This window comes from Mustelus asterias, chromosome 2 (genome assembly GCF_964213995.1).
Source record: "Mustelus asterias chromosome 2, sMusAst1.hap1.1, whole genome shotgun sequence".
Taxonomy (NCBI): domain Eukaryota; kingdom Metazoa; phylum Chordata; class Chondrichthyes; order Carcharhiniformes; family Triakidae; genus Mustelus; species Mustelus asterias.
Genome location: NC_135802.1, coordinates 16,338,106 through 16,353,326, shown reverse-complemented (window position 1 = coordinate 16,353,326; position 15,221 = coordinate 16,338,106). Strand labels below are relative to the sequence as shown.

Genomic DNA, 15,221 nt, shown 5'->3' with positions numbered 1-15,221 from the left:
AGGACTTGACTAAACCACAATAGAAGCCAAATTAAATAAACAGTCATTGTGAAGTCTATCTTATAGCCTTGGTTGAAATATGGACAAAAGAGTTGAACTCCAGAGGCGAGGTGAGAATGACTGCTCTTGACATCAAGGTTGCAATTGACTGAATATGGCATCAAAGAGCCCTAGCAAAACTGGAGTCAATGGGAATCAGGGGAACCCCCAAACTGCACCCCCCGCCTCCCTCCCTGCCCCCCAGACACACCACTGTTTGGAGTCATACTTCGCACAAAGGAAAATGGTTTTGGCATTTGGAGGTCAACTATCTCAGCTCCAGGGCACCACTGCAGGATTTCCGCAAGATAGTGTCCCAGGCTCAACCATCTTCAGCTACTTCATCAATGATCTTTCTTTCATCCAAAAGGTAGAGGTGGGGATGTTCTCTGATGATTGCATAATGTTCAGCACCATTCACAACTCTTAAGATACTGACACAGTCCATGTTCAAATGCAGCAAGATCCATCCCTGCTAGACAGCTGGCAAATAACATGCACACCACACAGGAGACAGGAAATGACCATCACCAAAAAGAAAGAATCTTACCATTGCTCCTTGGCATTCAATGGCATTACAATCGCTGAATTCAACATCCCAAGAGTTACCACTGACCAGAAACTGAACTGGACTAGCCATGTAATTCTGTTGCTCCAAGAGCATGTCAGAGGCTAGGGGTCCTACCGTGATTATCTCATCCCCTAATTCCCCAAAGCCTGCCTACAATCTAGAAGGCATAAATCAGGAGTGTGATGGAATAGTCTCCACTTGCCTGGGGGGTGCAGCTCCAACAATACTTGGGAAGCTTAACACCATCAAAGACAAAACAACTTGCTTGATTTGCACCCTTCTACACCCTCCAAGACAGATGCACAGTTGCAGCAGTGCATACCATCTACACGATGCACTGCAGGAACTCACCAAACCTCCTTAGACAGCACCTTGAAACTCATAGCCACTACCATCTGGAGAACTAGTACAGCAGACACCTGGGAACACCACCAGCTGGAAGGCACCTTCCAAACCATTCACCATCCTGACTTAGAGATATATCGCCGTTCGTTCACTGTCACTAGGTCAAAATCCTGGAACTCTCTCCCTAAAGGCAGGTTGGGGGTACCTATACCTCAGGGACTGCAGCAGTTCAAGAAGGTAGCTCCTCACCACCTTCTCAAGGGCCAGCAAAGCCCACAGCCTGAATTTTGGCCATTCATGCTCTGCTGCCACTGCAAGTAAGGACAGAGAATTTGGCACTCAGCCAAATATGAATTGCAGCTCCACATAACTGGAAGGTACCAGAGCAGAAAAAGGTAAATTGAGCCAATTTTTTGGATGTTAAATGGGGCAAAAGGTACCAATTTAGTAGTGGAATGGCACGTTGTCCAATCTGCAGAATCATTGGTCCCACTGCTAAATTTGTTAAGCCCCATTTTTTAGTGATTATGGGTGAACACATAGAATGAGTGTTAAGTTAATGAGGGCCCTCACCATTCTCTGCAGTATGCAAATCACTCCCATCACTGCCCCAAACCTCCTTCCTCGCCGAGTGAGATACCAGAATTAACTGGAGGTCTGAACTGTCACTGAACACTTCCTCAATGTCCTTGGTGCATGACTGATAGTCACCACCACTCCCACTGGTGTTGTCAGTATTGCAGAGTTGCCGGCCTCTATATTACCAACAGCTCTTATGAGGCGAATGTTTGTTCTGGAGTCCTGTTGGCTGAAAACTTAAAGCGGGGTGAGCCAGCCAAGCAGAGAAAGGGTGCGAGGAGCCCATCTTCAAAATATAATTCAGCTCAATTGGGCATGGATGGACAGCCCACCTAATGCTTCCCCACTGCTTGTAAAATTGCTGCAGATGGGCCAGCAGTATGTCACCAATGGCACAGCACCCATTTTAATGGCCCATCCCCCTGTTTTCCCACCTGTTGGTGGCCTGTAAAATGTAACCCCATATGTTTTAACAAAAGGTCAGCAATGACAATTTCATAGAATCATAGAATCCCTACAGTGCGGAAGGAGACTATTCAGCCCATCAAGCCTGCACCAATAATGATCCCACCCAGGTCCTATCCCCGTAACACCATGCATTTACCCTGCTGACTCTTGACACTAAGGGGCAATTTAGCATGGCCAATCAACCTTACCTGCACAAATCTATTTCTCAAAAATACCAATGATTGAAGAATTGTTAAATAATTTCCTTTTGCTTGCAACCAATATTTAGCAAGAGGAATGACAAAAGGAAAAGAACTCTAATTATGATCAGATCTTTCTAATTGAATGTAATTCCTGTATTATATACTTCTCACTAATTTTATTTGAACATAAATCCACTCATGTATGTTTGAGGAATCTATGATTGAGATAGAAGTGGTTCTTATTCAGCATACTGAGCTGCTCAGCTATATTTTTTGAGGGCAAGGAACTATTGTAAAACACTGAACTTACCCAGCCGGATCAAGTAGAATGTTTGGTGTACAATCAAGAAGGAGTTACCAGTGCAATGTTTATTGACATTTTTTCTCAGGCAAGAGTCGGGTTTGCTACTCTGAATAGCTTCAATGTTCCCGATTGTTACAATCCCAGTTGATGTTATAACTGGATGGAAGGTCCCAGAACTGAATCCTGGATCAAAAGACTGTGGCTTTTACTTATTTTTCAAACATGGAGGAACAGAGTCACAGGACTGCTAATTAGTTTTAACAACAAGAAAGAAAACATTTGTTAAACATGAAAATGGATTATAATACAATATTCCTTTACTACTTCTTTAGCTTAATGCACACAGATTTTAAGCTCAATATGGATGACAAAGTCTATTTGAAGCTACAAAGTTAGTGTTTGTGGATTTCTCCTCAGAATCCCCCCAGATGATTGTCATATGAAAGTTTGTAAACTCCACTCTGAAGATACGCTTTAAAATCTTCTCTCGTAGCAATAGATTCACTTAATGATCAGCATTCCAAAATTCCGAAAGGTATGTTTGACTAGAGCACCCGCTCCACATTCAGCAGTAAGACCATGCCAAGATTTTGGGGTTACAATTCTGATAGCCAAAGAACAAAGAACAGTACAGCACAGGAAACAGGCCCTTCGGCCCTCCAAGCCTGTGCCGCTCCTTGGTCCAACTAGACCATTCGTTTGTATCCCTCCATTCCCAGACTGCTCATGTGACTATCCAGGTAAGTCTTAAACGATGCCAGCGTGTCTGCCTCCACCACCCTACTTGGCAGCGCATTCCAGGTCCCCACCACTCTGTGTAAAAAACGTCCCTCTGATATCTGAGTTATACCTCGCCCCTCTCACCTTGAGCCCGTGACCCCTCGTGATCGTCACCTCCGACCTGGGAAAAAGCTTCCCACTGTTCACCCTATCTATACCCTTCATAATTTTGTACACCTCTATTAGGTCTCCCCTCATTCTCCGTCTTTCCAGGGAGAACAAGCCCAGTTAACCCAATCTCTCCTCATAGCTAAGACCCTCCATATCAGGCAACATCCTGGTAAACCTTCTCTGCACTCTCTCTAAAGCCTCCACGTCCTTCTGGTAGTGCGGCTACCAGAACTGGACGCAGTACTCCAAATGTGGCCTAACCAGCGTTTTATACAGCTGCAACATCAGACTCCAGCTTTTATACTCTATACCCCGTCCTATAAAGGCAAGCATACCATATGCCTTCTTCACCACCTTCTCCACCTGTGCTGCCACCTACAAGGATTTGTGGACTTGCACACCTAGGTCCCTCTGTGTTTCTATACTCTTGATGGCTCTGCCATTTATTGTATAACTCCCCCCTACATTAGTTCTTCCAAAATGCATCACTTCGCATTTATCCGGATTAAATTCCATCTGCCATTTCTGCGCCCAATTTTCCAGCCTATCTATATCCTGCTGTATTGTCCGACAATGTTCATCGCTATCCGCAAATCCAGCCATCTTCGTGTCATCCGCAAACTTGCTGATAACACCAGTTACACCTTCTTCCAAATCATTTATATATATCACAAATAGCAGAGCTCCCAGTACAGAGCCCTGCGGAACACCACTGGTCACAGACCTCCAGCCGGAAAAAGACCCTTCGACTGTTACCCTCTGTCTCCTGTGGCCAAGCCAGTTTTCTACCCATCTAGCCACCTCTCCTTGTATCCCATGAGCCTTAACCTTCTTAACCAACCTGCCATGAGGGACTTTGTCAAATGCCTTACTGAAATCCATATAGACGGCATCCACGGCCCTTCCTTCGTCAACCGTTTTTGTCACTTCCTCTAAAAACTCCACCAAATTTGTAAGGCACGACCTCCCTCTTACAAAACCATGCTGTCTGTCATCAATGAGATTATTCCGTTCTAAATGCGCATACATCCTGTCTCTAAGAATCCTCTCCAACAACTTCCCTACCACGGACGTCAAGCTCACTGGCCTATAATTACTTGGGTTATCCCTGCTACCCTTCTTAAATAACGGTACCACATCCAGTCAATACTTTATAATTTATTTATAGGCAATAATAAGACATTTCAAACTCTAGGATTACTTTTAGAAAACCTTTCGCTAATATCTTCACCAATCCATTTCTTGTCAGCTTTGTCTGGTGTCTCTGAATAGAATGCTGTTCTATTTTCCAATTTCTTCTTTGTTCCCTTTAACTCCAGACCTTCTGGAGACAATTCTTCATTTCTCTACCTTCTTCACTAGTTGCTCTTTAGATCTTTGGCATTGGCTATCTGAACCATGACTCCGTTATAGGGGTTTTCTTACAGCAAAGCTAAAAGAGCTTGTTTTTCTTTAGCTTCCCCTAGCAGAGTTGAGAGAGAGTTGTTTACTGTTTCATTGTCTGTATCCATCTGCCTGCAATAGCTGCCAGCTTTCAACTAAAAACTAAAGAACAGAAAAAACTGTTTGCTTTAACTTACAGGGCCCCTAGTTGCTAAGCAATGATATTTACTCTACACATTGTAGCTCTTTCTATCACAGTAGAAACTCAACTATATCTGAAACGAATGCCTATACATTCAAACATCTGTGTCTAAATCTAATTATGGATTTATTTCAGGTACAGCAACATTAAATTAAACCCACCTAAAACTATACCTTATTTCTACTGTTTACTCATCCAAATATAAATCCCTTAAGCTACCTTTGGTTTCCAAACAGTATCAATTTTAAAAAGAGAAGTGGCCAGTAACATTTGCACCACACAAGTGGTAGCCATTGAACATCTCCAACATGAGAGAATATAACCATCTGCCCTTGACATTCAGTGGCATTACCATCACTGAATCCCCCACCCTCAACATCCTGGGGGTTTTCATTAACTGGTAACTGAACTGGACCAGCCATATATATATACTACAAGAGCAGATCAAAGACTGGGAATTCTGCGAAGAATTAACTCGCATCCTGAGCACAACTCCAACAACACTCAAAAAGCTCAACACCAATCAGGGCAAAGCAACCCACTTGATTGGCACCTCATCTAACATATTAAACTTCCATTCTCTCCACCACTGATGCACAGTGACAGCAGTGTGTACCATCTACAAGATGCACTGCAGCAATTCACCAAGGCTCCTCCGACAGCATCTTCCAAACCCGCAACCTCTATTTCCTAAAAAGGACAAGGACAGCAGATGCATGGGAACACAGCTACCTGTAAGTCCTCCTCCGAACCCCACACCATCCTGATTTGCAAATATATTACAATTCCTTCACTGTCGCTGAGTCAAAACCTGGAACTCCCTCCCTAACAGCACAATGTGTGTATCTACATCACATGGACTGCAGCGGTTTAAGAAGCCAGCACACAACCACCTTCTCAAGGGCAATTAGAGATGGGCATAAAGTGCTGACTTAGCCAGCGATGCCCATATCCCATGAATGAACAAAAAATAAATAAATACCCACTATCAACATCCTGGAGTTTCCATTAACCTGAAACATAAGTGGCCAGCTGTATAAATTTATTTCCATTTTAATAAGATTCTCATTAAATTAGACTTCTGTTTTTCTTGTGATTTCTTTTAATTTGTTCGTAGGATATGGATGTTGTGAAAAGGCCAGTATTTATTTCCCATCCCTAATTGACCTTGAGAGGGTAGTGATAAGCTAGCTACCTTCGTAAATTGCTTGTGTGTGTGCTTGGACAAAGAGTTTCAGGATTTTGACTCCGTGACAATGAAGAAATAATATTTCCAAGTCAGGGGAATATGGAGGAGAACTTGCAGGTGATAGTGTCCCCATTCACCTGCTGCCCTTGTTCTTCTAAGTGCTAGATGTTCAGAAAGTGCTATCGAAGGAACCTTGGGTAATTGCAGCAATGGTGTGTTGATCAGGGAGAAATGAGTGTCAAAGCTGCTGAAGTACTTGAACTATGTTGATTACAGTGTACGCTTAGAAACATCATTAAAACGTAAAATCAATGTCTTGTGTTTCCCTTTTGTTTAAAGAGGTTCCTATGGCTTTGTGAAGAGAGTTGTGAATAAACAGAGTGAGATTTCCTGTGCTGCTAAATTTATCTCACTTAGAAGAAGTACCAGGTTACAAGCTTATGAAGAATTCGCCATTTTATCCAAAGTTAACCATCCAAAGATTTCCTGCTTACTTGATATGTTCGAAACCAAGCGAACACTTGTATTGGTGCTGGAAATGTATCCTTTCTGTGGTTTTTTTCCCTGTTTATTTTTTCTTATTGTTTCTGTTAAGGTTTGGATCCATGATTTTAATCTATTTCATTCTCCACGCGTCCAATAAAGAGATATCCAAGGTAGATGGGTTTCTATGCATGATGCATAGGAGGTCACTGCTTGTTGCTGAAATATCTCATTTCAGCAATGGTGACACTTGGGGTACCGCTTTGTGGTCTCAGCACTATCAGGCCAGGAAACTAAAAAAAAGCCATAGCTCATAATCCTGATTGCTATTCAGTAATTCATATTGTATGTGAATGTTAATGAGAATAGAATTATGCATGACTTTGTTCCACATTGTTAGGGTACAGCTGATGGTAAATCCCAATCTGTTCAAATCCCAGGAGAGAAACTTTGTGTTTACGTTTGCAATTTGTATAGGAACAGGAATAGGTTGTTCCGTCCCTTGAGTCTGTTCAGCCATTCAATAGGATCATGGCTGATCCGACATTCCTCATGCTCACTTTCCTGCCCTTTCCCCATAACTCTTGATTCCCTTACTGATCAAAGATCTATCTAACTCAGCCTTAAATATACACAAGGACTCTATCCCCACAACTCTCTGTGGCAAGGGGTTCCAAAGACTCAAAACCCTCTGAGAGAAAAAATTCTTCCTCAAAATTCTTCCTCAGTCCAAAGATTAGGGTTAAGTTGATTGGCCATGCTAAAAATTGCCCTTAGTGTTCTGAGATGCGTAGGTTAGAGGGATTAGTGGGTAAATATGTAGGGATATGGGGGTAGGGCCTGGGTGGGATTGTGGTCTGTGCAGACTCGATGGGCCGAATGGCCTCTTTCTGTACTGTAGGGTTTCTATGATTTCTATGATTTCAGTCTTAAATTGGTGCCCCTTTATTCTGAGTCTATGCCCTCTGGTCCTAGACTTTTCCATGAGGGGATGGTCCTAAACTCTATTTTCCCATGAGGGGAAGCATCCTCTCAGCATTCACCCTGTCAAGCCCCTTGAGAATCCTCTATGTTTCAATGAGATCACCTCTCATTCTAATGAGTAGAGTTCCAACCTGTTTAACCTTTTCATCATAGGACAATCCCTCCATATTGGGAATCATCCTAGTGAACCTTATCTGAACTGCTTCCAATCTTTCCTTAAATAAGGGGACCAAAACTGCTCACAGTACTCCAGATGTAGTCTCACCAATACCTTGTACAGTTGCAGCAAAAATTCCTTACTCTTATGCTCCAACCCCCTTGAAATAAGGGCCAACATTCCATTAGCCTTCCTGATTACCCTCTGCACCTGTGCGCCAGCTTTCTGTATTTCATGCACAAGTCCCTTTATGTTGCAGCTTTCTGCAGTTTTTCTCCATTTAAATAATGCTCTGTTCTTTTGTTCTCCTATCCAAAAGGAACAACTTCACATTTGCCCACATTATACTCCATTTGCCAGCTTTTTGCCCAATTACTTAATCTATCAATATCTCTTTGTAAACTGTTTGTATCGCTCATACAACTTGTCTTTCAACCTATTTTTGTGTCGCCTGCAAATTTGACTACAAGAATCAAAGAATTCCTACAATGCAGAAGGAGGCCATTCGCTCCATTAAGCCTGCACCGACAACAGGGAGGAAACCAGAACACCCAAAGGAAACCCACATTTGCATCCTTCCTCCAAATCATTAATATATATTGTAAACAGTTGCGGTCCCAGCACTGATCCCTTTGGAACCCCACTGGTTACATGTACCCAACCTGAAAAAGAACCCATTATCCCCACTGGCTGTTTCCTGCCCATTACCCAATTCTCTATCCATACCAATATACTATTTCCAAAACTATGGCTCTTATCTTACGACTTAATATTTTGTGAGGTACCTTGTCGAACACCTTCTGGAAGTCCAAATACAGTACATCTACTGGTTCTCTTCTATCCACTCTATTTGAGACTTCCTCGAAAAATTCTAATAAATTATGAAAATTTCCCTTTCATGAAGCCATGCTATGAAGGCTAACATACCATTTGCCTTCTTTACTGCCTGCTGTACCTGCGCTCTTTCAACAACTGATGCACAAGGACACCAAGGTCTCGCTGAGTATCCACCTCTCTCAATTTACACCCATTCAAATAATAATCAGTCTTCCTATTATTGCTACCAAAGTGGATAACCTCACATTGATCCGCATCAATGTGCCGCATCTGCCATGCACATGCCCACACATCCAGCCTGTCCAAATCATGCTGAAGCATCTCTGCATCCTCCTCACAACTCACCCTCCACCCAACTTTCTATCATCTGTAAATTTGGAGATAAAACACTCATTTCCCTCTTCCAAATTATTAATATATAATGTGAACAGTTGGGGTCCTCGCACAGATGGCTGCGGAACCCACTAGTCACTGACTGCCAATCAGAAAAAGACTCATTTATGCCAAGGTTTTGTTTCCTATTGGCTAACCAGCTTTCTATCCATCTCAAGAAATTACCTGCAATCCCATTTGCTTTAACTTTACATATTGGTCTGACTATATTATAGAGGACTATAGTCCTCTAACTATATTATAGGTGACAAATGTGAAATGCATGTTGTTGTTTTCAAACAAGATGTGAGGAAGAGAAAAAATTGAACACTACTTATAAGTTAGGTACTCAGAATTTAATCTACTGATCTGTGGTACCAGAATTAAACATTTAGTTAATAATAATTCAGTGATTAAGTGATACGTACAGCTTTTTCACCGTTGATGATTAAGCACTAACTTTAAAATGTTTTGATTGGAGAGTGAGGGCGCGTTGATTATTGAATCACTTCAGTTTAAGATAAAGCACTAATTGTGTTATGAGTGAGTTGCAGAATGGTTCCTGATGATTGTAAATACACAGTTACCTGTTGTATAATATTTCCATTGCTCAATAAGATCACAACTGAACTGATCTTACTCTCAAAAAGTCACATTTATGCTTGTAAACCTTGATTCCTCTACACTTCAAAAACCTGTCTCTCTTAGCCTTGAATATATTCAATGACCCAGCTTCCACAGTTCTTTGGGATAGAGAATTCTAAAGAGCACCAAGCCTCTGAGAGAAAGAATTCCTCCTCATCTCCACCTTAAATGGGCAACCCCTTATTCTGAAACTATGGGCTGGAGATCTAGATTACCCAACAATGGGAAACAAACTTCTGCCTTTCCAAGTCCGCTCAGGATCTTAAATGTTTCAATAAGATTGGTGGGGAGGGGGGGCGGTTCTCCAACCTTGGCATGGTGTTATTAGATTGCGCCAATCCTGGAGAATAGGCCAAAAATCTGTCTTGCGCCGGAACAAAACAGTTTGTGATTCTCCCAGGCCTTTTTTAATAGCGCAAACCGTTTTGCACCCATTCTCATCCTGAAATGGCGCAAGGGTGATCAGCAGGGGATTGACTGCATTTCAGTATCATTAGCGAAATTGACATGCCCTGCAGTCCCTCTGCAATTGCCCACTGTGTCTCAAGCATGCTCCCGGGCCTTCAACCATGGTCCTCAGTGATCCGGACATGTCTTGGACGTTGCCATCCTTGGCTACCAGTTTCTGCCCCAGGCTTTCCACTGCAGTCACAACTCTTGCAGTGTTGGCATGGATACTACGCAATGCTTGCACCATCTCCTTCACCTGAAGGCTTTTTGGACTCTTCCAAACAGCCTTGCAGCTGCTGAATTGCCTCCGACAGCCACTCCTGCAGTCCCCAACTCTGCTTCTGCATCCCCAGCTGTGAGAACAATTTCCAGCAGCCCAACATCTGGCTGGGAGCCAGCTGTGTCCTTGGATCCGGCAGACCTCCGCCTGCCCAATCCTTGGGACTCTCCTGCCATCAGCAGCTGTGTGGTGCTTGCCAGAAAGTGACCCCGATGTCTCTCTGCTAATTCTACCCACCAAGGTATGTGTCTCTGCGCTGGTGGATGCCTGTGACGTCTGGATCAAGGGTTTTTTTGGATCCTCACTTCTGTGGCGCACCCCAACATCACAATGGCTCACAGCCCTCCCCTGTGAGCTCCATCGGCAGTTCTGCACAGGAGATCAGGAGACGCAACTTGGGGGTTCTGCCGTCAGTCTTCTTCCACTGTCTGCAGTTATGTGCCATCTTCTCCTGCAGAGACATAAGGGATGATGGGAGCTTGAAGGCTGGCAGCCTGGGGGTTGTATGGCAGATGGGTGGCGTTGCACCATGCTTCACCAAGCAGGGATTGTGAATGGGGGTGCCAGAGGGATTTGAGGAGGATGCTGGATGACCGCAGGTGTCTGGGAGTGGGTGAGATGGATATTCCAGGTGTCACGGATGGGACTGCTGCCAGGATGAGACAGATGGGCACTCACCCTTGCAGGTCAAATGAGGTTGTTAATTTCCTTCCTGCATTGGGTGCAGGACCTGCGTGTCAGGCTGTGGCCACTACTTCTCATGATGCATTGCAGTCCCTGCTCCTGGGTTGTCTTCTCTCCCGGGGGTAAAGGGCGGCCCGCCTCGCCAACACAATGTCCAGCAGCCTTCCCAGCTCTCCATGGGGCTTCATGCCACCTTCCTGGTGTGACTGACTGTGACTGCAGCAGAATCGTTTAAAAGCAGCTCCCCCTTGTTAACGGCGCACAGCTGCAGCCACCTCAGGGGAGTGACGCATCTGGAGACTCCATAACAGTGTTATTCATGTGACGACTCCTTTCAGTGCACTAAGTGTCAGTGAATTGCAGTGTGGAGTGGGACGAAGGGACCAGCACAGATCACTTGTTCCCACTGTAATGACACTTGAAATCCTTTTGGGAGAATTCCATCCTTATACCATTCATTCTTGGGATGTGAGCGTTGTGGGAAATGCCGGCATTTATTATCCATCCCTATTTGCCCTTGAGAGCCACCTTCTTGAACTCTTGTGGTCCATGTGTTGTGAGTACACTCACAATGCTCTTAAGGAGGGAGTTCTAGGATCTTGACCCAGCAACAGTGAAGGAAGGGCGACATAGAGGATCAGAATGATGAGTGACTTGGAGATGAACTTGCAGGTGGTGGTGTTCTCATATCTGCTGCCTGTTCTTCTAGATGAGAGAGGATGTAGTGATATCTCTTACCAGCAGATTAAAAATAATTCAGATGTCAGGTGGTAACTCTATCCCCATGCTCCCCAAAGCAAGACCAGGTCAACTGTCAGTCACTAATTTAAGTGTGTTTCCTCCTGTGCCACCTGCTCTTCATGTTATTTATGTTTGTTATCCTGAGCTAGGTTAACAGGTGTTCTAATGAAGGACTGCTGGACCGTTTGTTCAGAAAGAATATGGTTGCAGAAACCAAGGTAAGATTTATTTTCACTTTTAAATGTCATTTATTTATTTAGTGAATGCATAGTCACAGAGCCATGCAATAACCTTGTCAGTGGCTAAATAGAGTTATTTCAGCCTACCTTCATTTTAGTGAGCAGACACTTCTCGACAATGTGAGTCATTGCTCGGACTGCAACACAGCTTCAGCCTGGTTGGTCTTGGCAACCCTACTGATGTTGGGTCTGCACAGAAACCTTGGCCAATGTGGACGCGGTTTAAAAGGGCTCACTCTCGCCATGGAAGATAAAAGCCTAATGGGTAACCAGTGGTCTACACTGAGAGAATAGTTTCTGGTGGATGTTTTCTCCTGCCAAACCTCTTGCCAAGGGTCTTCAGCTGTTACTCAGTGTGGTACGGGTGACATGAAGGAAAGTATACTACTGGTGATTTGAGGAGGTAATTGAATAAAGGCAGACTTGGGTTGGAGTAGTACTTCTCCAGTAGCTTGCCAGTTGCAATTATCCTCCAAATATGAAAGTGGGCAATGTTGCTCAGGACTGGGAGCCAGGGGATATGAGTTGGTCAAAGACTGCCGATGATGATGCACATAGTTGAGTTGCATATCAATAAGTTTGGTGAGGCAGGCTGGTACCATACTGGGGTGAAGTATTCTGCTAGTACGTGATGGCAAGAGCAGACATCCTTAGGTATGTGATCCCCATGAGGTACCAGCCAATTTCTGCAGGTTTTATTTTTTTCTGCAGTCTTGCTGAGGTGATGTCTGTACATGAGGGCTCTGTCATGGTTGATGCCTAGATAACCAGGATGGGGACCGTGCTTCAGTTTTTAGCCATCCAAGGTGATGTTTAGTTCCTTCTTAGCGCTGGCATTGTGAAGGTGCTAGAGATTGTTTTACTGCATTGGTTGTCGGCATCATGTCTTGCAGTAGTCAGCCTACTTTGCAATATCATGTTTAGTATGCCCTCTAGCTCAGGGAAAGACTGAGCCCATCTATGTCATCTGAACAGATAAACTTCCAGGACCAGGTTGAAGCAGGTCGTTATTATACCAGTAAAACAGAATTGGGGCTAAACAGATCTCTGGGGTAGTTCATTTGTTTACTTCCTCCAGGCTAGCCTTGTTACCCATATGCACCCTGAACCGTCTGTTCTGGGAGGGAGAACTCCTGATATTTTGACAGATAGGCCAATGTGCCAGACTGAATCGCATGTTGAGGGAGTGAGGTCAAGGAAAACAACCCCTGTTTTGAGATTCCATGGAAAGCCATTTTCAGTTAAAGTGATTAATACAAGGGCCTCGTCACATATGCTTCTTCCTTGTTGAAAGCCTACCTAAAGTAAAGTTTATTTATTAGTCACAAGTAAGGCTTACATTAACACTGCAATGAAGTTACTGTGAAATTCCCCTAGTCACCACATTACAGCGCCTGTGACTCCACTTTCAAGGAGCTATGAACATGTACCCCTAGATATGAGAGGAAGGCAGAATCAATTTATTGAGTTGGATAATCAGCCATAACCATAATAAATGGTGGAGCAGGCTCGAAGGACTGAATGGCCTCCTCCAGCTCCTATGTCCTGTGTTCCTACGTTAGTGCGGTTATCCTGGCGGTGACTCCCAGTGCTGGGTTGGTGACCTTGCTGGTTGGTTTTCTTCCTGTGCGCGTGTTGAGGACCTCTACTGCATCCAGGAGTCTCTCCAGGAGGGTGTCTGAACAATGGAGGCAGATTTCCTGGCGGCCATCACTTCCTGGTCACCTATGAAGTGTAGCTACATAGGTACACTGTGCACTAGGGAAAGTGATGATGCCCCGATGATTATTATTTTCATTATTGTCACATGTACTGGGGTACAGTGAAAAATATTGTTTCTTGCTCACTACGCAGGCAAAATAAATTGTTCATAAAGTACATAGGGGAAAAGGAGAAGGATAGTGTGCAAAATATATGTTGCAGTTACAGGTAGGGTGAAGTGAAAGATCAGCTTGATATATGATAGGACCATTCAAAAGACTGTTAACAGTAGTGAAGGAGCTGTTCTTGAGTCTGGTGGTACGTGTTTTCAGACTTTTGTATCTTTTTCCCAACTGAAGAAGGTGGAAAAGTGTATATCCAAGGTGCGTGGAGCCCTTGATTATGCTGGCTGCTTTTCCGAGGCAGTGGGGAGTGTAGACGGAGTCAGTGGATGGGAGGTTGGTTTGCACTGGGCTACGTTCAGAACACTTTGTAGTTTCTTGCAGTCTTGGTCAGGGCAGGAGCCATGCCAAGCTGTGATACATCCGGATAGGATGCTTTCTATGGGGCATCTGTAAAATATGGTAAGAATCGAAGTGGCCATGCCGAATTTCCGTAGCCTTCTGAGAAATTAGAGGCGTTGGTGAGTTTTCTTAACTATAGCGTTGGTGTGGAGAGTCCAGGACAGGACAGGTCCAGGATTGTAGCACTGAGATGATTGTGAGGTGAGCAAATTCGAGGCCTGCCTGCCAGTGATACGGCATGGGGCCTGTGGCTGAAAATATTTGGCACTAAGTGCTGCAGTATATGACTGAAAAAGCTGACATTGCGGGCTCAACTTTTCCCGCTCGCCACCAACCTTTGTTGATTTCTGAAGAATCTTGCCCACGTTTTCATCTTTGCAGATTGCATAATGCTAAACAATTGGAGACTATTAAAATGTCCAAGTTAACCAGTAATTTAATGAAAAAGACAGAATGTTCATGATATCTGCTCACTGATTGATTTTGTAGTATTCCTTTTGTGTGTGTTTTTTGAATTTTAATGACCGACTTCTTAATTTGTTTGTTGAGTTTGTAAGATTCAATTGGCAGCATATCCAAAATCACCAAATATTAATTTGTTCAAGAAAATTCATCATCTTCGATCCATTGTTCAATTAACAGTGACCAATATGTGACTGTATGGTTAATCTTTCTTATTTTATTGTTTTGTCTAGGTTAGCGACTATATCCAACAGATTTTAGAAGGGATCCAGTATCTCCATGACAGCAATATACTACATCTTGACATAAAAGTAAGGCTTAATTTCTTTCAACATACTAAAGCATTGGGTACACTCTCACTGTTTTACTCAAGGTGTTCCATGTTTTCATTTGTGTGTAGCTGCAGTAAATGTAAAGTTTAAAGTAAAGTTTATTTATTAGTCACAAGTAATCTTACATTAACACTGCAATGAAGTTACTGTGAAAACCCCCTAGTCGCCACAGTCTGG

At 43.6% G+C, this 15,221-nt stretch overlaps 1 protein-coding gene across 27 annotated transcripts in view; it reads left to right on the top strand.

The window, feature by feature from the left end:
• Positions 1–15,221, top strand: part of obscnb (obscurin, cytoskeletal calmodulin and titin-interacting RhoGEF b) — a 614,792-nt gene that overhangs the window by 537,406 nt on the left and 62,165 nt on the right. For all 27 annotated transcript variants that reach the window (XM_078231785.1, XM_078231777.1, XM_078231827.1 and 24 more), the window contains 3 exons: positions 6,493–6,693; positions 11,944–12,004; positions 14,946–15,023. In XM_078231785.1, coding sequence (XP_078087911.1) covers positions 6,493–6,693; positions 11,944–12,004; positions 14,946–15,023 — 340 coding nt within the window. The remainder of the gene's footprint in view (positions 1–6,492; positions 6,694–11,943; positions 12,005–14,945; positions 15,024–15,221) is intronic.